We start from the raw sequence: 25069 nt of genomic DNA, 5'->3' as shown, positions 1-25069 counted from the left end.
GGTCACTTAGAGTTTAATGCTGCGAGTGAAATCTTTAACTTTCACTTTCGTTTATGGAGCAGATCACATATTGGCACTTTGCCAGCTGTAGGACCCTAGAATGCACGAAAACGTTGTGTTCCAAGTTTGCAGCTCTAAGAAAAGTGGACGGTGAAAATCAACGATTGAAAGAAGAATGGAGTGAACCTTTTGAATCAGAATCAGAATCAGCTTTATTCGCCAAGTATGCTTGAACACACAAGGAATTTGACTTTAGTAAACTGTGCTCTCTTTGTACAAGGCATAGGAATAGGAATAAGAATAAGAACTACAATAAAAAATAAAATGAAAATATAATAACAATAACATCAGCTATAAATACAAAGAAACAACAAATAGGCTTGACTAATATGTACAGGCTAAAATAACATGATAAAGTGCAGTGGTGAGTTGCAGAGGTAGTTTTACATTATAAAATAGAAGTTAAATAATACAATAAATAGAAATATGGAATTCTGCTTGAGAATTGTTGCATTGTATATCTACATGTATATTTACAGAGAGTATTTATCTGACAGGTATGACACTGTTATGGTTTAGTGTTCATCAGAGTGACAGCCTGGGGGAAGAAACTGTTCTTATGGCGGGTTGTTTTGGCGCACAGTGATCTGTAGCGCCTGCCGGAGGGGAGGAGTTTGAAGAATTTGTGTCCAGGGTGTGAGGGGTCAGCGGTAATGCTCCCTGCCCGTTTCCTGGCCCGGGACCGGTACAAGCCCTGGATGGGGGGCAGGTCGACACCGATGATTTTTTCTGCAGTCCTTATAGTCCGCTGCAGTCTGTGTTTGTCTAGTTTGGTTGCAGAGCCAAACCAGACAGTGATGGAGGTACACAGAACAGACTGGATGATGGAGGTGTAGAACATGATCAGCAGCTCCTGGGGCAGGTTGAACTTCCTGAGCTGACGCAGGAAGTACATCCTCTGCTGGGCCTTTTTTCTGATTGTGTCTATGTGGGAGGTCCACCTCAGGTCCCGGGAAATAGTGGATCCCAGGAACCTGAAAGAGTCCACAGTAGACACAGTGCTGTTCAGGATGGTGAGGGGGGGGAGTGGGGGGGGGGCTTCTCCTGAAGTCCACTGTCATCTCTACCGTCTTGAGCGGGTTCAGCTCCAGATGGTTCTGACTACACCAGAGAGCCAGCTGTTCCACCTCCTGTCTGTAAGCAGACTCGTCTCCGTCCTGGATGAGACCGATGACGGTGGTGTCGTCTGCAAACTTCAGGAGTTTCACCGAGGGGTCTCCTGAGGTGCAGTCATTGGTGTAGAGGGAGAAGAGCAGTGGGGAGAGAACACATCCCTGTGGGGCGCCAGTGCTGATGGTCCGGGTGCTGGATTTGATGCTCCCCAGCCTCACCTGCTGTCTCCTGTCCGTCAGGAAGTTGGTGATCCACTGACAGATGGAGGCCGGCACTGTGAGCTGGGTGAGTTTCTGGTGCAGGATGTCTGGTATGATGGTGTTGAACGCAGAGCTGAAGTCCACAAACAGGATCCTAGCGTAGGTCCTGGGGGAGTCCAGGTGATGCAGGATGTAGTTCAGACCCATATTGACTGCATCCTCCACCGACCTGTTTGCCCGATAGGCAAACTGCAGGGGGTCCAGCAGGGGGCCTGTGATGTCTTTCAGGTGGCTCAACACTAGTCTCTCGAAGGACTTCATGACCACAGACGTCAGGGCGACGGGCCTGTAGTCATTGAGTCCTGTGATGGTGGGTTTCTTTGGGACTGGGATGATGGTGGAGCTTTTGAGCATGAGGGCACTTCACACAGCTCCAGCGATGTGTTGAAGATCTTTGTGAAGATGGGGGCCAGTTCCTCTTCTCCTTCACTTGCCATGCCATGAAATGCAGTGAATGAGGTAGGACCAAGCGGCAACCTCCGGTCTAAAAATATGAGTCAATGCGGAAGTGTTAGAAGCTGCAGTTCATCGAGGATCCGCTTGAGGCTGGCTCCGGAAGTACCGGAAGTCACATACACATGAATGGGGAAAAGACGATCTTTGCAGCATTAATAAACATGTTTACAGCCTGGTACAAAAGATGAGTGTAGTCTGAATAGCTCATTTCTCGATGTCCTCTCACTGTGAGGGGAGTGAATTTTTTTCTAATTCGGCAATTTCGAAGATATTGAGATTACCAGTCTTCCAATGAGAGGCACAGCTGCCTGTGAGAACACTGCAGCTGTTGGCTAGGAGGCTCAAAGCCCGCCTCTGTATGTCACACTGGCTCGACAGAAGCAATATGGCTGCCGCAGCCGATTGGTCTCAAAACAGCTCTTCAGAAACAGATGGGTGACGTCACGGACACTACGTCCATATTTATACAGTCTATGGGTAGGACTGGGCCCACAGATAGGGTGCTTTGCACAAGCAGTACATTTTGAGTTGAATGTTGTTTTTATTTTATTGGCAAAAGTTTAAAAGTGTTTTACAAAATAAATGGAGGGACAAAGTTGTATTTGTATTTGTCTTTTTTTTTTTTTTTTTTTTTGCTGATCCGAAAAATAATCCGATCCGTGACTCAAAACCGTGATCCGATCCGAACCGTGAGTTTTTTGATCCGTTGCACCCCTAATACAAATAGTTCCAAGGGAATCTAAGAGTGCAAATGGTAGTAAGCATGTACTTAATCTATGTTACAATTATGAAGGGGTCTGTTAGAGCCATATGTGTGTCAATATTATGTGTGGACTGTTTGTGTGTTTGATGCACTTGTGTGGACACTAGGTGGCGGGTGTGTCAAACCAGGTGTTAGAAAGCATATAGGGAAGAAGACCCAATCAGTGGCAGGTGAGCTGCCTACCGGGTAGCAAACAGTTTTTGACCGTCTCGATCGTCTCGATCGTCTCGAACGTCTCGTTCCTTCTTGTTACGTCGTTGTCATCGTATTGTCTACAATAGACGTAAGCCTGTAATTCTACAAGTTCGATTAGATGCAAGTGTGGATTGATCGGCTGTGCGTATATTGTGTGTCTAATAAACCCGTTGATGTCAATGCACGAGCGGACTTCATTTATTCATCCTGACGAGGAGGACGCGTCAACTGAGTCCCGGTAAAGCAGCCCCTCAGTGGCTTATAGGTGTTTGTTTCGTTTGGCGAAAGCAAGCCACTACAGGGTCCTTGGAAAATGTTCTCACCTGTAAGGGGTCCCTGGCTCCAAAAAGTTTGAGAACCCCTGATTTAAATAAGTAGGCAGGTAGAAGTCCAGCTTGCACCTGGGTGAGCCTGTGGTGTTGTAGCAGCACAGGAGAAGCAGCAGCAGTTTGATTGACCTGTTCTTTTGTTCTCTTGCTTGCCCCTTTAAAATGATAGATACCAAGAAATGCATTCCCACAGTGCTGAAGTAGCCCTTCATTCTTTATCTGGATCCCCATTAGCTTCCACAGTGTGGTTGCTAGTCTTCCAGGGGTCCACACAACAAAACAAAAATAAGAAAAACAATTATTTAAAATCACATATTATCCATAAAATAAAAATGCTATAGCAGCTAATTATAAAAATCCAAAATGAAAATGCAAAATAAACAAAGTATCTGAGCAAATAAATGATGAGAAGCATTTAACAACAAAATAATGGAAACAAAAACTATATTGTCACAAACACGTGGCCCCAAAAATTGCTAGAACAAAAAGTTTCAAAACAGTGATTACATAACAATGTCCTTTGTTTATGTTTGTGTTTAAAAATGTATTTATTTACTGAGTTTATGGACACACAGTCTCTACAGGCTGCTCACTGTGAGGGCAGACTATGACACGCTCATGTTATGAGCTTTTGCATGAGTTATGAGCAGCTGATGTTCAGTCATGGTCTCTAAAAACAACCTTGTCATCATGAGACAATGAAGTGAATAAAATGTTTGGATGCATGTCCACTCAGGGCTTCCATAGGAAACTACTTGAATGCTATAATGTGTTTTAAAGAAAGGGGAACACATATTAAATCCACTGTCAAAACTATAAGGGGTTCAGCTGGTGGAGTAAGCATCCCATGTACAGATGCAACAGTGCTCATTGCATGGTCACAGGTTGTACTCCCAAACTTGGCCTCTTCTCTTCTCTCTCCTCAGATGTCCTATCAAAATAAAAGCACCAAATTAATCTGAAAAACACATCAGGTGCCATGTTGTCCACAGTTCTATAGTTCTCAAAAAAGGCTTGTCACAGGTGAGCTGGCTTATTTGAATGGCTGTGAAGCTCCGCCCCTCCAGGAAGCAGGCAAGCAGGTGAAGGAGAGTCAGAGGAGGAGGAGGGGATTTAAATGGCACAGTAACATTTTCCACCTTCAAACTGTGGAGAAACTACCAGCAAGTCATTGTGTCTCTGCAGCTAACATGTAGCTGTGCTGTAGACAAACAGGTGCATGTTCAGAGACGGCACCTTGGACTACTACATGGACTTTCTTGCAACAGCTGGTGGTTGCTTTCTATGCATTTAAATGTCACATTCCCTTTCATGAGTACTTTGAAAAGCATTCATTGTAGAAAAAGGATTAGCATAATCATTTCATAAGACAGGTGCACAGGAGAGGAATCAGACATTCAATGTTTGCATGCAATCTCCTGCAAACTAACTGTGGAAATTACTTTTACTGGCACTTTTTTTTGGATGCAAATATGCAAAGGATACATTTTTGATAATTCAAGGTGCAGGAGTTTGCTTCAGAGTTTTTAAGGACTTTAAAATGTTATTTTGCAAAGCACTATTTTATGCCTTCATTGACTGAACAGCTGAAGAAGGGCAGGAAGTATTGAAAGGAGGGAGAGGGGTTAAATGGTCGAACCTGAGTGGGAGTCAAAGCTGCAACGATTTAATCCCTGAGCCAAACCAGCGGCCCAAAATGTTCCTGCTGAGTCCTTAAAGATAGAAGCTTTAAAGATCTATAAGTTAGAAATGATGCTTTGATTTAATATTTAAAGTAGATATGATTGGTGGTGAAAGAAAGGGTGACTAAATCATATTCATTTATCTGTGTGTGTGGGTGCAGACATGCCTCATGCCACACCTGTGTAAGTCAGAGCCCCAGTTGAGCCCCCCAAGTCTGGACTCTCCCCTGCCAACAGCTCTCATGCCGTATAAAAACAAAGACACAGAGGAGGTTGCTGTAGAGGACAGAAATGACTCTGCATTTGTTTTAGATTTATAGCGCTCTTTAATTGAAGCACTCTTCTTATTAGTTTCACAAAGACCACTCTTGCTCTAAAGCCTTAATTTTGGACAACTGTTTTCCCTGTCCTGATCTGATAGAAGGGAGCAGTCCAGCTCCAGTAGATTTGCAGGACTAGTTATGTTGACATGGCTGAATGGACGGTTAATGCAGCATTAAAATAATATAGGCTGTCTCTTTTTACAGTCCATATATTATTGTTTGTGGAGCAGCTAATAAAGGTGATATCACTCAGGAGGGAGTGCTGTTGACCTTTGTGTTAGCATGGCTGTGATTCAGTCGTGGCTCAAGCTTGCAGGCCGAGTGAGAATAACAATCATCATTTTGAGATGCTTCCATGTCTGCCATTTAATCAGTATAGAAAGTTGTGCATCCCTCCTTTAGTTACCAACCAAGCGAAGTACCATCATGCATTGCTGTCAGAGAATAAATAGCAGTGACGTAGTTAACAGAGCAGAGAAAATGCTGCAAGTAGAGTCCATTTTTACAGTGTAGGTCTCTATATTTAACTCTCTGTGTAATTGGTAGATAGGATTGGAAGAGAGGATGATTTCAGACACCACAAAGTGAGCATGCCTAATAGGACGGATGAAGGACGTGAAATCAGTAAAAACTAACAAACAATGCTAAATGTGTTGAATTTAGAAGCTTAGAGTCTGAACGTGGAGGCAAGATTGAATATGCAACATGCAGCGAAGAGGATGTGCTGTTTACTAGTCCTTAGGTCAGATGATTATATCACAATCCCATAATGTCAACTTCCTCTACCTTCTTTTTTATGCAAGATGACTTTCAGACTCGTATTTTTCCAGATAATTAAACAGTTTATTCTGACGCTGCATGAACGCAGAGTGATTCTTTAGCTGCAGGGATGTTATTGTTGAGCAGTTTGCTCTGATCACGTCACAGTTACCCAGTGAGCTGGTTCAGACTCATTCAAGTTGGGTTGACTTGACCCAGCAGAAATGATGAGTTTGACCCGTGTGTTGGATTATCCCTGCAACCTTGTTTGGGAAAAAAAAAAAACACGCAGCAGAAGACAGTTTGGATCCAGAGAGACCTCGTGTGCTGGGTCAAGTTAACCACAAGCTCTGTGGATGTCGCTTTGACACAGATTTGGTCCATTTTTAACTCAGCGATCTTCACCATCATCTGAAACAAAGGTTGTTTGAAAATATTGTTCAAACTCTTGGCTGCTTGTGTCTCTTTCTCTTTCCAAATGGAGCAGTTCAGTCCCCGTCTCATGAAGCCATTTGACTCCCAGCCAAGTCATTCTGGAGTGTGTGGACACATTTTTATAGTGACTGTTAAAACTGTCCAGGAACAGGTAATAAATTAGTTTCAGGAAGTCAGATCGCTTTACAAGGAGATCAAAAGTTTGAGGAAATTCAGAAACTTGAGGATTTTATTATAAGTCTCCAAACTGATTGAAGTTTAGTGCAATATTTATCTTCTTTAAGCACCATTAGGTGCATTTCGACCAAGACTTCCGGGGTCTTTCAGCCCCCAGAACTACTTTCCCCTGAACTAAAAGGTTCCTGTGCCCCCATTGTTGTCTGCATTTTGACCGTGGGCTGAAGTCCTTGGTAGATTGTGTAAATCAGGCCAGTGACGTATGGAGGAAATAAAAAGTAAAGGCAGTACACCACCAGACCAGTAGAGGGCAGTAAGTCAAAGATGAATGCCATTCATCACAGATGACACCATAGAAGCAGACGGACATCAGGTATCATTATGAGCAACACAACAGTTAGCCTGTTAGCATCAAGAGACTCAGCTGGTCTGTTTTAGATGGTGCTATATTTCATCACAGATGGATTCACTGAATCAACACGTGAGAGGAGATAAGCGCGAGTAGCAAAGACGTTTCAACACGGCTTTAAAATCCTTTAGAAAAAAAATTTGAAAAAAAAAATTTGAAAATAAAAAATTTGAAAAAGTTTGAAAAAAATTGAAAAAATTTAAAAAAAAAAAATTTTGCCCCGAAATTTTTTTTTTTTTTTTTGAAAAAAATTTTTTGACAAAAAATAATTGACAATTTCTTTTTTGGAAATTTGACAAAAAAATATTGAAAAAAAAAATGTTGACAAAAAAGTTGACCCGGAGCCTGTTAAAAAAGAAAAAAATTCCTCAAATTTGAAATTGTGCTCCAAAAGCAGAAAAACATTTAAGAAGTGAAAATTTTGTGCCTGCGGTTAAAAACATGTAAAAAGCAATGAATGAATCAACACGTGAGAGGAGATAAGCGCGAGTAGCAAAGACATTTCAACACGGCTTTAAAATCCTTTTGAACTCAAAAAGCCGTGATCGCAGAGATCGGCCGGTGTTTTGGTTTAAACGGCGACCCTGTTAACTGGAGACTCTCAGCCGGATGCATCCCTCATAAACGTCTTTAGACCATCATTAAATATCTGATGAGGATATTTTGAAATCTTAATAAAAAGTAAACTAGTTTGCATTCCCAGGAACTCCCTCTGTGTTTCAACAGCTGTGTAAACTCCACAAACACTGACACGTTCAGCTGAAGGTCTCCAGTTTACAGGGTCACTTTTAAAACCGGAACACCGGGAGGAGAGACTCATTCACGGTGGGCTGAGAGAAGACTACTGTTACAAGCTGCTAAATCAAGAGAATCACAGCTTCTTCTTTTGAAAAGTACACACACATACAAAAAAGATAGAACAAATAAAAACTAATGAAAGAAAGAGAAATCAAGAGAATCACAGATGTGTGTGATGTTATTGTTAATCTACCAATCAGACACGTTCAGCATTGCAGGCCCCGCCCCCCAAAAACCCGGGACCTTTGAAAAGTACTACCCCTTTAAAGATTATCTACCCCTGAACTAAATTTAGACCCTGGGTCCACCAGTCAGAACGCACGTAGTTCAGGGGTAAAGTCCCTCTGGTCGAAAAACACCTATGGAAGATAATAAATGTAAGTCATGTTAACTCCTGGTCTTATTTTGGAAGCAGCAGAGTTGTACCCACAGTCAGGCGACTCTGAAGTTGGAGTGAATGAAATGAGAAACTTAAAAGAGGAATATAAATACTTTTAAAAGACTCCATAAATTTAGAAGTCATGCGACAGGCGCTCTCATCTCCTTTTGCTGTCTTTGTTTGAATTTACTTCATGAAAGTGTGCCGCGTTAGTGACTTTACCTCCCGTTCAGAGCTCATCAGGTCCAGAGAAGTCTCCCGGGACCTCGCATCAGTGATGCTGCGGTGAGCAGTAACATGATCCGCTCATATTTAATAAAGCCCCGTCCTGTTCTCGCAGCATCCACTGCCAAGCTTTGGGATTCCTCAACGACTGGAAGTTCAGCAGAGTGACGGTGCACTTTAGTGGAGTCCAGAGAGCTTTGCCATGTTCAACCTCAGAACAGCCTTTTTATTCATCCATGTAGAATAAAAGCAGCCCAGGGAGTGACGGGAGCAGGCAGGAGGGAGACGAATACATGAGGGATGGAACGGATATCCCTGACTGCAGAACTACCTGAAAGTCTGACCTACTGTGGGATGCTGCAGAAAGATGACCTAAGGAGTCTACCGGCTTATTTCCTTCATATTTAAGCCTCCATTCTTGCAGGAGTCCCTTTGAAGAACTAGTACAAAGTCCCTGTGATGTAAGGGACTGTTTTATCCAACAAGAATCAAAGCTTACACTTCTACAAGAGCCAAATATAGCCAGCTATCATCCTGCTTTTCTGTGGAGTCATATCACAACAAGTTAGCTTCAACTGCTCCACAGAAAGGACATTTTAATCAACCAAAGCTCTCACTGGGATATTTATACGGTGAATATTTCACACATAATTAGGATGATTTTGCAGAACAGCTCAGCGTTGTCTGCAGAAGCTGGAGAAAGTTGAGACTCTCTTTGCAGCCAGGAGAGACGAGCATGAGGACACGAGCTGCAGGGAGAGCTCAGGAGAGATACAGCAGTGCAGAGGTTAAGCAGCAGCTGGGATGGGATGTGATGTGCTAATGCCAGAGTGTTTATTGAAAAACCAAACATAAAATGTATTTCAAATATTGGCTGAATCTTTTTACACAGAGCTGAGGCGACCAAAAATTACAACATTCATTTCTGCGTGTACAGTAGTTCCATCAGAGACACATGTTGCCTCTGTTTGGTCACTTACTGGTTTGTCCACTCCCTTTTAGAAGCCATGTGTTTGACATTTAAGCAGGTGGCAGCTTATCTGTTGGTGCCAGATATGAACATATTGTGAGGAGAGGATGGAGGTTGGAAGCAGTGAGTAGTTGGCATCAAAAGGTGCATTTCCACCAGAAGTTCCGGGGGCTTAAAGTCCCCGGAACTAGTCCTCAAGAAACTAAATGGTTCCTGTGGCTACATTGTTGTCTGCGTTTCGACCAAGGCCTGAAGTCCCTGGAAAAAAAATGAAGTAATTGCACTACACAGACAGACCAGTAGAGGGCAGTGTAACAAAGATGACACCATAGAAGGAGACAGACAGGCTGGCATCATTATGAGTGACACAGCATTAGCATGTTAGCATGAAGGAGATTACTCTTGTGCTGTTTTATGCTGGATTTTAAAAGCCATGTCAGAGATGGACCGGTGTTCCAGTTTAAACAGCGACCCTGTTAACTGGAGACTCTCAGTTGGATGCATCCCTCACAAACGTCTTTAGACGATCATTAAATATCTGATGAGGATATTTGGAGAATAAGAACTAAACTAGGATGTATTCCTGAAGACTCCTTCTGTGTTTCAACAGCTGTTGTAAACTCCACAAACACTGACACTTTAGCTGAAGGTCTCCAGTTTACAGGGTCACTCTTCAGACTGGAACACCGGGGGCTGACAGAGATGAATTCACACTATCAGGCTCAGAGAAGACCGATGTTCAGGAGTTATTGAACCCAGATTGTGGACGGAGGGGGAAATAAAAACACTGAGGGTAATCTACCAATCAGAGACATTTAGCATTGCAGGCCCCGCCCCCTAAAGTTCAGGGGGAGATTAACTACCCTAACTAAATTTAGATCCTGGTTCCTGCTGTCGAGAGGCCCCAAATTATGAAGATGAGGGGTCGACTGATGTGTTTTTTTCTTTGTATGTGTTTCCTGTTTTATTTTGAAAATCTTGCTCCCTGTGTGTCTGGTGTAGTTTTACTTCCTGCTCTTGTGTGTGTTTCCTGTTTTATTTTGAAAATCCTGCTCCCTGTGTGTCTGGTGTAGTTTTACTTCCTGCTCTTGTGTGTCCCTCCACATTGATTGCACTCATCAGTTTCACCTGTGTCCTCACCTGTTGCTCGTTACTCCTGTCTGGTTCCCCTCTCCTGTGTTAGTTCAGTGTGTGTCAGACCTGTCCCTGTGTTGTTCCCTGTGTTGTTCCCTGTGTTGATCCTTGTGTTGATCCTTGTGGCTTTCTCTCTGGTTTTTGGACTTTTTGTGAACAGTAAGTTTTTATTTGTCTCAGTTTTAGTTTATGAAACCCTCTTTTGAGTCTGTATTCTTCAGTCCTGCACCTTTTGTTTGCCTTCTTCTTGTTCTTGTTTTTCTTCTTCTTCCTCTTCTTCAAGCGTCTTCTTCTTCCTCCTTCTTCAAGCGTCTTCTTCTTCCTCTTCTTCAAGCACCTTCTTCTTCCTCTTCTTCTTCAAGCACCTTCTTCTTACTCTTCTTCAAGCGTCTTCTTCTTTCTCCTCTTCTTCAAGCGCCTTCTTCTTCCTCTTCAAGCGCCTTCTTCCTCTTCTTCTTCAAGCGCCTTCTTCCTCTTCTTCTTCAAGCGCCTTCTTCTTGCTCCTCTTCTTCAAGCGTCTTCTTCTTTCTCCTCTTCTTCAAGCGCCTTCCTCTTCAAGCGCCTTCTTCTTCCTCTTCTTCTTCAAGTGTCTTCTTCTTCCTCCTCTTCTTCAAGCGCCTTCTTCTTCTTGTTCAAGCGCCTTCTTCTTCCTCTTCAAGTGTCTTCTTCTTCAAGCGCCTTCTTCCTCTTCAAGCGTCTTCTTCTTCCTCTTCAAGCGTCTTCTTCCTCTTCTTCAAGCGTATTCTTCTTCCTCTTCTTCAAGCGCCTTCTTCTTCCTCTTCTTCAAGCTTCTTCTTCTTCCTCTTCTTCTTTCTCTTCTTCTCCTTCTTCTTCAAGCGTCTTCTTCTTCCTCTTCAAGTGTCTTCTTCTTCAAGCGCCTTCTTCTTCCTCTTCTTCTTCAAGTGTCTTCTTCTTCCTCTTCTTCAAGCTTCTTCTTCTTCCTGTTCATCTTTCTCTTCTTCTCCTTCTTCTTCAAGCGTCTTCTTCTTCCTGTTCTTCAAGCGTCTTCTTCTTCTTCGTCTTCTTCGTCTTCTTCTTCTTCTTCGTCTTCGTCTTCGTCTTCTTCTTCTTCTTCTTCTTCTTCTAGTGCCATCTTCTGTGTAAAATACTTTAACACAATAAAATACCTCTCACTGCACTTAGTTTTTGTTGCACTGGTTGAAGGGTCAATTCTTGGTCATCCTCCTCTCTTTCCACTCATTTCCTGTCTCTTAAGCTCTCCTATCATGTACAAAGAAAAGCCTAAAATAACAACCTTAAAAACAGACACAGTCACACGGTTTAGAATCAGCGGAGCAGGCGCCCCATGTACAGAGGCATACTCCTCCCTGCATCAGTCGCAGGTTCCACTTGCGGCCTGCAATCATTTGGTGCATGCCACCCCTCTCTCCAAGGCCAAAAACATAATCACACCACGGTTAATCATCTTGGATATGAAGCCACCTCACCAGCGCTGTGTAAGACCCAGATTAAGAATCCTTCCCGGCTCCAGTGTGCTCTTTCACAGCCGACCTCTGACCCTGCAAGCTGAAAGAGGATTTAGATGCACGATGAAGCATGACAGTAATATTTATCATGCAAATAAAGGAATCATGTTGATATTCTGTCTTTAAATGAACGTCTGTTGAGTCAGTTTGAGGTCGCACAGTCAGGGTGGAAACCTCAGGTTTGCAGGCTGGTTGTTGATGATGAAAAACATGGATGATGAAAAGTATAAAATAGATGCTAATTCATGGAAAAAGAAAATAAATTGCATGTTAGATGGAGGGGAACAAGCTGCAGCAGTCTGCAAAGAAAATAAGGTTTAATGCAGTACCCTTCGTCACCATAGGTGGCAGCAAAGAGCACAAATAAGTCAAAGACCAAACCTCAGTGAAGGCATGGAATCTTTTATTACCTTTCCATATCTTCATCATCCTCTTCCTCATGTTGTTCCTGCTCTTCATTTGTTCCAAAATAAAACTCACTCTATCTCTTTACTTCACAGAGAGACTGCTCCGTCTGGATCGAGAGGAGAGACGCAAGGACTACCGACGTCAGGACTTCATTTCTCTGGACAAGATCCCGTCCTGGAGAGAGGACAACAAACGTAAGACAGGCGGCTTAAAGTTAGACGGGCTGAACGTCTGCAGGGTTCAGTTTAAAAAATGTTCAATACAAAGTTTAATATTTGTTCTTCAGTGTTTGTCACACTTCTATACATGAAAAACAAAGGCTATGATTCTTTGCATGTGTGATCTACACAGTGCGTTTGTCCTTGTTTGATATTCTTGATTTTATTGATGTTATTGTGTCTAATTATTCATATTTTTAAAGTTATATTTTGGGACCTTTATGCCTTTTATTCAGAGAGGATACAGCGGTGGGTAGAGCACCAAACTAGGAGAGAAATTGGAAAGTGACATGCAGGAAAGGGTCCAAACAGGCGCCACATTGTGACTTCATTTTATTAGAGAATCGTGTTATTTTAAGGGATTGGCATTTCAAGGAAAAATACTATTCAATAGTCCCTGCTAACGTCTCTGTTGATTATTTGAATAGTCCCTTTCTCTGAGACATCAACTACTGTCTGATGTCTGCGCCACATTACAACCAGGCTTCAGTCAAAACAATAGATAAATACATTTTTAAGATGAGATAAAAGTCGCATCAATTATTAAATCTTTTATTGTTAATAGATTATTCAAATATTTGAAAGTCATTGTTATTCATAACTATGTTCTCTGATCTTTTAGCCGTTATTAAACTCAACTCAACTTTATTTATATCACATCTTTGATGCATTCAAGCGTGAAGCTTAAAGTGTTTCAAAGAACAGAGAAACAAAACAGCAACAGGTAAAAAGATAAAGGCTAAAACAAGATAGAGGAAGTAATATGAAAGGGTTCAAAATGAAATAAAATAGTTACAATAAAATCCATAAAATCAGATAAATACCAGAAAATTAAATCAGAAAAAAAAAATATATATATATATATGTTCAGTTAAATACCCCAAAAATAATTACAATAAAATCAAATCAATAAAGTTAAATCAGATAAATATCAGAAAAAAAATTCTGATAAATATAAACAAAAATCGAATTAAATAATTACAATAAAATTAATAATAATGATAAATATTAGTGAAATAAAAAAGTTATTACAATAAAATCAATACATTTCTTTAGATATCTTCAAATACGCCATCACATAAACAACTTGGGATTGCAAATTCAAAAAGTGTTTGAAAATGATCTGTTAAAAATCTTTATAAGTGCCTATAGGTCAGATTCTGGACTCAAAGTAATCTCAAGGTTATACAAAGGTCTACAAGTGATGAGAACAGAAAGCACCTCATACATAAAACAAAAATGGGAAAAAGAACTTAATGTATGTATTTCTGAGGAGACGTGGGAAAAATATTGTGAACTGCAATGGAAGATAACAAGCTCAGTCTCATGGAGGTTTTTTGGATGGAAGTGTCTTATCAGATATTTTATAACACCACTTCAGAAATGACACCACACAGGTTCTTCCAACTGTTGGAGGAACAGTGGCAGTCAGCAAGCAAATCATGATCACCTGTTTTGGTCCTGTCCCAAAATACACCCTTTTTGGTTTGATGTACATAAAGGACTAAGGGAGGTGTTTGAAACAAATGTGACTTTTAGTTGGGACCAGCTCTTTGTTGGACACCTCCACACATCCAATAATAGAAACAGTATTTATTTATTTGGAATATTGAGCATAGCAGCCAGGAAAGCAATAACCAGAAAATGGCTTAAACCTGCCCCACCATCTATCAATGACTGGTATGATATCATTTATGACATTTTTAAAATGGAACGGATTAACTTTTCTTTGAAGCTTCAGAAAGACAAGTTTGAGGAAGTATGGAGTAAGTGGATGTCTTATATTTCTATAAAAAGACCTTCTTTTGTTTAAGGTATTCAAACTTACTTCTATGTACCAAAGTATTTGTACTTTTTATTTTCTTGTGAAACAGACAACCCACGTTCTGTCATTGTCCTTTTCTTTTTTGTTTGTTTGCTTTTGTTTTTGTTCTGTCTTGTAACATTTAAAAAGAAAAACAAGGTGGATCACTATAGATAAGTAATGAATGTAATTTGTACAATTGTGAACTCATGTGATTCCAAATAAAAAAATTACAATAAAATCAATAAGATAGATCAGATAAATACCAGAAAAATAAAATAACATAAAATGAGATAGAATAAAATGATGCTAAAGCCATGGTCATTATGGTAATAATGCAGTCCAGGGCTAAAAAGAAAGACTCCATATTTAAAGCCAGATTAAAAGGGAAAGTCTTTAGATCACTTTTGGAAACACCCAGAGAGCTCACTGTTTAAATGTCCTGAGGAAGAGAATTCAGAATTCAGGGTCATAGAAACAGAAAGCTCTCTCTTTATGAGGAACACATGAGGAACATTTAAAAGGGAAGCATTGGAGGACCTCTGCGTACGTGTTGGAACATAAAATGACAGAAGATCTGTGATGTTTGGAGGCTGTTAAGAGTGATGCTGAGACGATGCACTGTATGCAGGACAGATTAAATTAGAGCTTCAATATTCTAATATATCGCTGCAGCAGTGTGTCCAGCAGACATGAAGCCAACAGAGATTACAGTTATTGTTCGCTGAAGGGAGGCAGACTGGCATATGTTGGGTTATCCTTCTCTACATTAAATTAGATAAGGTGTAATAATGTTTTATGGATGTCTGTGAGGCTCAAAGCGGATGTGTTCTCCTTAAGAACCAGCGTGAAATAACCGATACACTTTACAAGAGTCATTGCTGGACTTGTTACACATTTTGCTTTGATTGTTTGATTGTTTTACCATGAGAGGGAAGGTAGAAGTGCAAAGGACGACTTTAGAGCAAATCAGAAATAGAAATGCAGAAAATGTTCCCTTCCCTTCTTGATGCACTCAGTTAAAGTCATCCTTTGTTGATTTCCAGCCAATGACAAAGAAGAAGAAGAAGGGCAGGAGCTGACGGGTGGAGGAGGAGGAGGTCTGAGTGATAAGGTGTCTCTCTACAAAGGGGACATCACGGTCTTGGAGGTGGATGCCATCGTCAATGCCGGTAAGGACCATCCCGCCCTCTGACCTCTGTTCTGTCTGATGTGTGAGAGCAGCTCTGCTCTCAATCTGTTGTCCTTGGCTGCCCTCTGCTGTTGGGATCAAGGAGTTGCCTGCTTTTGATTTTGTTTTTTTACACATGCAATGATGGAGTGATTGAAGGATGTGTAACTGGACGGCGGTCTTCAGTTATGCTTTGAGTCTTTCTTTCTCAGCTTTTCAGAGATGCATCCCTTTCTTCTTCACACTGAGACACAAGCACACTGACTGAATGAGGCATGAATGAGTCCTTGTTTCTGTGATTCATGTGGAATATGCACGATGCAAACGAGATTAGCGGTCACATTAAACGCTGCTGTTGGGGAGAAACTGAAGAGGATTTGTTGCGGTGAGAGAGAAAAGGAGAATGCAGAAGCAGAGAGATTGTGCAGAAAATGCTTTTTCAGGGATCTGTTATGTAATTTTCTGCAGCCACAACCTACACACACAGTCAGGGGCGCTCAAAGATTGCTTTACCTGTTGCTTCTGCAGCTGATGCTCAGGGACATTCTGCAGACTGTTTGCAGCTGTAAAACAGCAGCATTGATATATACTGTATGTTCGGCCTTCTGCAGCCTTGTTTCATAACTTTCATCCTGCAAACACACACACACACACTCACACACACAAATAGCAGTCCACTAAGCAGTGTGCATCCTGTGTGAAATTAATTCTCTATAATTTATGCAAGATTAATAGATGTGCAAAACAGACTGCTCTGTTGCAGAAGGCTAATGAATTTAATCTATTATGTAAATACCGGAGCTGATGAGGATACAGTGACTCAACAATTCCAAATCATCTTCAGCTTCATGTTGGAGATAAAAATGTGGTTTAAAACACTGAAGAAACACCTTGTGCACACCTATGTCACTCTTTGTCAACATTTTGAGTGATGTAGGACGGAAGTAGCATGCATTTGCAGAGCTTGTTGCACATTTGCAGTCGTTTGAAATGGATTATGGTTTGATATTTAGACATCTATTAGACCTGGGCTCCCTACAAGCTTACGTGAAACCCACAGTTACTAATCTTCATGTCATGAGTGGATCAATGCTGTAGTAAAATCTTGTTTTTCGGTTTCATCTTTTCATGATTTTGGGAGTTATACATGTTTTATTTCTACTTTTCTGGACGACTGTAATGCACTTTATGTCGGCGTTACCTGTCGTCAGTGCTTGTGCACATTACCCCCCTCCTTCCCTCCACTGGCTCCTCTTTATTTTAGGATTAATTTAAGATTTTAAGAGCTATCCCTTCATTTTAGAGCGTCCCCAACATTACCAACTTTAAACCTTGTATTAAAAGTTATTTTTACTCTTTAGCTTTTGACCTAGCATGATAGTTGAGTGGTCTCTGTCTGTGACTGTTCTTTTATTTGAATTATTTATTTTTTCTTAGTGTTTTTATGTGTTCTTAAGTAATTTTGAATAATTGTCTTATGCATTTTATCATGATTATGATTATTTAATTATATTTATTTATTTTTTCTCACTGTTTTTGTGTGTTAAGTATTTTTAAGTGTATTTTTTGTTTTATTAAGATTATTTATTATATTTAAATTAATTATTCTTTTATTTATCTATTTTTTTTTACTGTTTTTCTTTTTCTTTAAGTATTTTTAATACGTATCTAATGTGTTTTATTATGATTATTTTTTTATTTTTATTATTATTATTTTTTTTATTCTTACAGTCTTTAAAAAATACATAAGAACACATGAAAAAACATGTCTGTGTTTTTATAAGATTATTTAATTATATAATTTTAATATTTATCTATTTTTTCTGACTGTTTTTATGTGTCTAAGTTTTTTAATACGTGTCTTATATATTTATTATGATTATTTTATCTATTTATTTATTTATTTATTTATTTATTTCTATTTATTTTATTTTATTCTTTAAGTCTTTAAGAAATACTTAAGAACACAAAGTGTCTTATTTTAGTATGATTCTAATATTTTCTTATATTTTATTTTTACTCGTGTCTTTTACTTATTTGACCTCACTTTGCTAAACTTTATTATTTTTAAATATTCTATATAAATGAAGTGGACTGGATATATCTCAACGTGAGACAACATCCTGGTGCCACACTCTGCATACTATAATATAGATGGGCAGGTTTGCATTGATGACTCTTTGATTACTCTGTTATATTCCCAGCAGCCCGTCTCTTGTCCTTTACTGTCACATTAAGCACTAACACACAGGATAAGGTGAGCCGTGTTTGTACCAAGTAAGAGAACCGAGGCTCATCAAAATGGAAATGAGCTTCAGGAGGGAGCGTGCATGTGTTTGTGTTAAACTGTTGAATGCTGGTGAATCTAAGGCCGGCGTTTTTACTCCAGCGGTTAATGCTGCCAGACGTCCGCGCTCTGATTGAGCTGCGTGTCGGCCAGAAGGCAATTCATTCTGTTTAGCGGGCTGTCAGAGGGTCTGAAAGGTTGGAGGGAGCGCTGAAACCTTTTTATAATTTTCACAAGGTCTCAGCAGTTAGCCTTCTGCAGCTCTATTCACCGAGCAGGCCGGCTTTTCTTTGTATTGTTGGTTGGACTTATAAGAACATAATGGAGCGAGCTCTGCTGTCCAGTTCTGTTTACCATCTTCCACTGCTCAACAGCACAACAAGTACGTTCTGCATTAAATGTTATATGAATGGAAGTTTCCAGGCCGAGCTGAAGTCTTTGTTTTTACAGTCCCACCTTGTGTTTTATTAATTACAGTCACAGAATAGTCTGGACGTGCAGCGGCTGCAGTGGCTCTTTTCCAGGTTGGAGTGAGTAACACGGTTCCCAGCATGTGAACACTCACTGCGGATGTTGGGTAACGAAACACTGATAGCATCTTTGAAAAGTTTGTTCCACTTCTTTCTTTTCATCTTTCTCTCCGCCTCCAATCTGTAGCCTGCAGGACTTCCATTTTCCTCATGCTGTTTTTAATTTAGGCTCGGTACCAGCAGACAGCTGTCTGTGAAGTGCGGCGCTTTCTGAGAAATGTGAAAGTGAAAAAGTCTGAAGGTTAATAAACTGCCAGAATGTCTTTCTCTCACATGAGCGGGACATGAAGTGCGGGGATATTAATTATGCAAATTGAAGGTTGGTGTGTCGGGTGTATGAAAACCCAAACAAAGGAGGGTAGAGTTCTTCTTCTCTTTGTGTGTTCACTGGACACAAACTGTCTGTTCTCCTGTAGGTTTGGAGAGGAATCATCATTAGGGAGGCAGAGTACTTGAACCCTGTGATATCTCATGACATTATATTATTCCCTACAAACGTTAGGTAAACAAACAACCACAAAGTCACAAAAGGGAAGCTACATCCCCTCCACAATACTTATTTTTTTACAAGTCATTCTGCACGATCTTATGCATAAAATATCGTATTAGTGGTCGACCGATATTTTATATTTCAGGACCGATACTGATACAATGTTCCAATGTCATTTAGCAGACGCTTCATCCAAAGCGACGTACATACGAGAACAAGAACAAGAACAACACAAGCAAAGATCTAGACAAGAGGAAACAAGATCAGTAAGAGTAACAAAGTGCTTCAAGTCCATTTGGGTGCAGGTACTGCACAAAAGTAAGTAAGGAACATCTACAATGAAGCAACCAAATACTTAAAGGTGACATATCATGCAAACTTTTTAATGGTTCTCTACCTGAAATATGTGTCCCTGTCTACAAACCCCCTGAAAAGTAAAAGAGTCCATTCTGCCCCTGTTCTGATTTCTCCACCAGTTTTCAGTGTTTTTCATACGTCACAACGCCATCCGGTCTGTAACAGGAAGTCAGAGCTCGGAGCTTGTTCAGCCCATAGACTGTATAAAATACAACTCAACCCCTCCTCCGTTTTTCATTCCCTGCACACATGTGTGCTAACAAGGAGCTTAGGAGGGAGGCATGCTAGTTGTAGGCTGTCTTAATAAACACAAAGGTCGCTTTGACTCCCCACGTCTGCAGATTTGAAGATCTAGTGGATTAGATTTAGTTTTCATGGAAAAGTGCTAGTGCTAGTTAGCATAGCTACATAGCTACATGTCGTAGCTGTAGCTGTGTACCAAGACACACGTCGACATACTGACAAATAAAACAACAAGAAACACTAAATCTGTGACCAATGGTTCAGAAAGGTCCTGCTGCAGGCGCCTCTCCGTCAGGATCAGATTCTGGATCAGATTCAGAGGGTTGAAGTAACGCGGGTCTGTGAGCAGCCGTGTATATTCAGCCAACATGTAAACATTAGATCAACGTGCTGGACAGCCGAGGCCACACCCACTTCCTGAGGGGGCGTGGTCAGAGAGAAAACAGAGTGTTCTGAGGAGGGCTGAAGAAGAGGGCTTTTCAGGCAGACCAGAATCTGATTTCAAAGTGTTTTTTTGAGCATAAACTTTAAAGACATGTTTTGGGGACCTCTTAGACCAATATATGTTGATGAAAAAAGCGTGATATGTCACCTTTAAGACCTTCCATTATCATCATCAACAATTAACATCACCACAATAATGACCAAAGTACTAAGTGCTGGGTCACTCCAGACCTGAACACAGATTCCCAGAGTAGAGCAGGACAGTGTGAGTCAACTGTAGATGGACGACATGATCTGCCACTGGGGACAGCTAAGTGCATAGTGCTTCCTAAAGAGCTGGGTCTTTAGCTGTCTTTTGAAAGTAGAGAGAGACTCTGCAGATCGAATGGAGTTGGACAATTCATTCCACCATTTAGGGACATCAGAAGAGAAGAGTCCAGCTAATGATTTTGAGGCCTTGTGTGCTGGAAGCACTAGGCGCTTTTCAGAGGCTGAGAAGGGCAGTAGACCTGGATGAGGGGTTCCAGGTAAACTGGAGCGGTTTTGGTTCCTGCTTTGTAAGTCATGATTAGAGTTTTGTATCTGACGCGAGCTGCAACTGGAAGCCAGTGTAGCGAGATGAGCAGGGGAGTGACATGAGCTGTCTTAGGCTGGTTGAAGACCAGACGTGCTGCTGGGTTCTGGATCATCTGCAGAGGTTTAACTGTGCATGCAGGGAGGCCTCGTTATTATTAGTTAATGAGACCAATAACTGATATTATAGACTGATGCATTAAAGTCAAAGGGGATGTTTACATCTTGAGCGTTTGCAGTATGACACAGTTGAATCAGACTCAGACTAACTGTTGATTCCTCATAGTTAGAAATAGATGTTTTCTAAGTGACTCCAAAGCGTCACCTCTTCAGGACTTACTGAAGTGTTTGTTTGCAGTGAAGATGCATTGTTTTGTTTTTTATCTAATTATGTGTTGAGTGCACTTTCAGAGCCAAAGGCCCTAAACCCTGACAACGTGCAACAAAGCTTCATCATGACAGCAGCTCTGTGTGAGCCGCACAGGAGAAATCTGTGATTCTAAAAGACCGGCCCAGCTTGATACTGCTGTTACAGCGTCTGCCTATAGCTGTTAAAGGGCGTAAAGTTTCTTTATGTTCTCCATTAAAGTTTAATTATTAGGCTCATTGAGTTTTTAATTCTTCTTTAATTCTGTTTGGCTGGAGGTCGGACAGGAGGTGCTCAAACTGTCACCTGGGCGAGAGCCTGGAGAGAGCGGGACGGAGGGAATGTGATGACGATCCAGAAACTGCAGGTGTGCAGGGCAGGTTGGACGTTTCATCACGAGGAGGCTTCTCCCTGCAGCGTGCAGATGGTTTCACTGAACACACTCTTTATAATGAGAGTGCAACAGCTCTGCATACTTCCACTTCTTGGAACTCTTGTGCAGATGTTTCTGAAAGATGAAAGTGACAAATGTTAATCCTAACAAACTCTGAACATTGTCTTAATTTCACTTTGTGTTGAATAGCAGATTCTCGTGTTTGCTGGGAGAGCTTTACGACTGCATTCTGGTAAACAGCTCAATCACATCTCTGCAGAAACTATTGTCTGGACAGCGGCACTTAATTTCCCCTCATTGTGAGATGTGAAGCCAAAAATACCGCCTCTCCGGACGCTGATATGTTGTGCTCATGCAGCCAAGGCCACCTAGCTAGTAGACCCTTTATGCTAATCACAACATGCATTAAACTTCCAGATGAATCACCCTCAGGGCAGATTCTTCTGTTGGGAAGCAGACACTCAGGGTTTGGAAACTTCACGACTCTTGTGTTAGTGTTAGTTTCTCCTCTACTCTGATAATCCGGTGCACGCGGCGCTGCAGGAGCCTCATTCATCAACAGAGCTGTCTGAAAACCAAACCGGCAGCAGGTGAATGGGTCTACTTCAAGTTACTGGTCTCTGCTGTGACCTCTGACTTCCCTGGAGGGAAAAGCCAACAACAATCCAGACTCACGGTGCAAATAAATCAATGCATCGAACAACCCAACAGACCAGGTGTAGTGAGCACAGACAGGTACATGATAATCAGGACTACTAGAAGGAACTGGAGCTTCATTTGATGCTCTGTTAGTACAGTAAACTGATTATGTGTCTGATATATTGTGCCTGGTTGTAATACAGTATCCTCGCCAGATGTTGGCGATAGAGCATCTTACAGCTGTTTTATAATAACAGAAGAAGAATGCTCACTGCATTAAATAGGAAAAGAAGAAGAACACATTAGTGACAGTTTCTGGAGATACGTGTGTGAGATTGAAAAACTGAGCATGGCTGTAAAAAGTAAACATACGCGCCATTATATATAATATATATATTATATTAAAATGTATATAAGTCCATACTACAGGAGCTGACGTCTTATTTATGCTCCTTATTGACTCCTAAAGTTGTCAGTGGCTGTCATCTTCAGTCCCATGGCCAATTTCTTTTTGTCATTCCTCGGACTCGCTCTGTTTTTGGTAAAAGTGCTTTTAATGTCTTTGCTCCCTCTTCTTGGTCTGAGCTTCAGGGTCGCCTGAAACTGGTTTATTTAATTCGATTGGAGGATTTGAAAACTAGGATAAAGGATGATCTGATCAGCTTGTGCTCATGTTTTAGAGATTAACACTGATCATTTATAAATGGATGTAATAATTGTCACTTTATGTTTTGTCCTGTTCTATTTTGTGAAACTTTTTATGCTGCTGTCTTGGCCAGGACTTCATTGTAAAAGAGACTTTGTATTTCAATGGGACTATTCCTGGTAAAATAAAGGTTAGATAAAAATAATAATAATAAAAAAAAATTATATAGAGAAGTGTATATAAATTAATATATGTATAAATAAATAAATAAATAAATACATAAATAAATAAATAAATAAATAGCAATATAAAGAAGTAAATAAATAATAAAATAAATGCTAAAATAAAATGAAATAAAAAGAATAAAAAATAAACACAATGAAAAATAAATAAATTGTTATTGGTCGGTCTGCCGCCCTCAACATCACTTTTGAAAATTGACAAAATAGGTAATCACCTCATCTGGGATCTCAGAAAGTTGTTGATTCTTACACAAACAGACCGTTAACGGGACAGGTGTCTCGTGGAGTGTTTACATTTACTGTCTACACCTGCAGGAGAACAAGTGTGTGTGAGTCACTGTTTACTTCTCCTTTCCACTTCCTGTCAGAGCGCTGGACCCCGATACGTAAACTACAAATCATCGCAGAATGAATGAGCATGATTAGAAACATGAGCTCTGCTAAAACTGATCGTACCAGGCTGTAAACATGTTTATCTCTGCTGTAAAGTTTGATATTCTAACATGGGGCTCTGTGGGGATGGACTCACTATTGGAGCCAGCCTCTAGTGGCCACTCAAGGTACTGCACCCTTATGTTTCAGTTCATTTCTCAGCTTTGAATTTACTGTGCAAGAATGACCTGATCTCCTCCATGAGTGGGCGCACCTCTTTAAATAGCTTCAGTGAAAGATGAGACTGTCCCAATAATTAAAAGCTTGTTTCACAGACGGCTTTAAAGGTTCACTAAAAGTTGAAAGGACACTCAAACTGTGTTTTAAATTTAATGCATGTTTTAACGGCTGCTTTTACCTGCAAACACAAGATCACGACTCCCATTCCTCTCCTTGTCTGTGTGCATTGAGTTCACGTGAGTGTCTCCATCCCTCTCCGACCAGAATGAGGTCGTAAAGATAGCGCTGCCAACTGGAGGGGACTTCTCTTATCGTGATGACTGTGGTAATTATGCACAGGGGTCGTCTCCTGATCCATTATTCCCTGTAAACCTTTCCCGCCTTGCTGTATGAGATCATTTTTTACAGGAGCCAATTCAGCTTGTGTGGGGAATGTGGTTATGAAGGCTATAAAGAACGTGGAGGGGGTGGAGACGAGCGTGAGAGAGACGGTTGGCATTCAGTTGTGCGGCGCTGCAGTCGTCACGGGGTTGATGAGAGCGGTGACCCTCAGAGGGCGGAGGAGCAGCGTCCTGTGGAGACCGACTTTTATATGTTTTTTATATGCAGTGTTTGCCTGCAGGGCTTCTCTGGCACACAGGCGGCATTGTTTACCTTCATGGACACTCATGCATAATGTACATCACAGAGAGCTGTATGTGACCCGGACGTCAGCGCATAAAACACAAGGTTATTCTGTGGTCAGGGCACGAGAACATGCAGAGCCTCCTCACATGTTTCCTTCTACTCTTTATTATTTCACTTTTGCATTTTTATGAAGTCCAAAAGAGAAAGGACTAAACTTTTTAAGCACATCAGCTCAACAAAAAAAGTCGTAGGACTTATTGAGTCGAGAGCGGCTCCATTGAAAAGGTGAAAGTTGTGAAAATGACCCACGTACACACAGATCTGCAATAAGGACAGGAAACGCTGCAGTATGCATGCCAGGCCAGTAGTTGGCGGTATAACTTTGTAATGCAACACCACCAAAGAACATCACGTGCTCGCACTTAGAGTCAGCAGCACAAACACAGCTTGGTACAGGGGATGATAAAAATGTATATGACAACATATCAAAGCGGCAAGTATGCATCATTGTATTTAAGTACAACAGGAGTTCAATATGAGCTGATTTACCCAGTTAACAAGTGAACCTTCTTGGTAGTACTGGAAACATGGAGTTAACCCTTAAGTTACCTCGATAACCTCAAATACTGCTCCATAGATAACCTCCTGGTTTGACTGCAAACAGTCCTTAGTTTAAAACAACAAGCTGAGATATGTCGTGCAACTCAAGAGGAATCGGTAGGGTAGCCAGCAAGATTGCACGTGTGAAAAGAGATGGTTCTAGAAAGAACAACACAAGCTGTGTCCCAATCCACGAGCTGCAGCCTTCGAAAGACCAAGCTTTAGCTGGCGTAGACCGGTCAGGCTCTTAAGATGGTGTCACATAGCACCGCCACCATCACCTTGCGTGGGGTAACGTAACTTAACTGAGCTTAAACACCATTTCCATCACTTCAGAGGTAATTTAAAGTTTCAAAATATTTGTCTTTGTAACATTTTTCCAGCTGGCAATTAAGTTGATCCAATTACTATCATTTATCATTTCTTCACTGCCTGTAATTACAGCTATTTATACCATGTGTAA

At 40.9% G+C, this 25069-nt stretch overlaps 1 protein-coding gene across 1 annotated transcript in view; it reads left to right on the top strand.

Annotated features, from left to right (window-relative positions):
- macrod2 (mono-ADP ribosylhydrolase 2) overlaps positions 1 to 25069 on the top strand; it is a 420924-nt gene that overhangs the window by 3703 nt on the left and 392152 nt on the right. The window contains exons 2-3 of the mRNA XM_034682272.1: positions 12455 to 12556; positions 15431 to 15556. Coding sequence (XP_034538163.1) covers positions 12455 to 12556; positions 15431 to 15556 — 228 coding nt within the window. The remainder of the gene's footprint in view (positions 1 to 12454; positions 12557 to 15430; positions 15557 to 25069) is intronic.

This window comes from Notolabrus celidotus, chromosome 4 (genome assembly GCF_009762535.1).
Source record: "Notolabrus celidotus isolate fNotCel1 chromosome 4, fNotCel1.pri, whole genome shotgun sequence".
NCBI classification, from domain to species: domain Eukaryota; kingdom Metazoa; phylum Chordata; class Actinopteri; order Labriformes; family Labridae; genus Notolabrus; species Notolabrus celidotus.
Note: the sequence above shows the minus strand (reverse complement) of the source record. Positions and strands in the feature narration are given on the sequence as shown.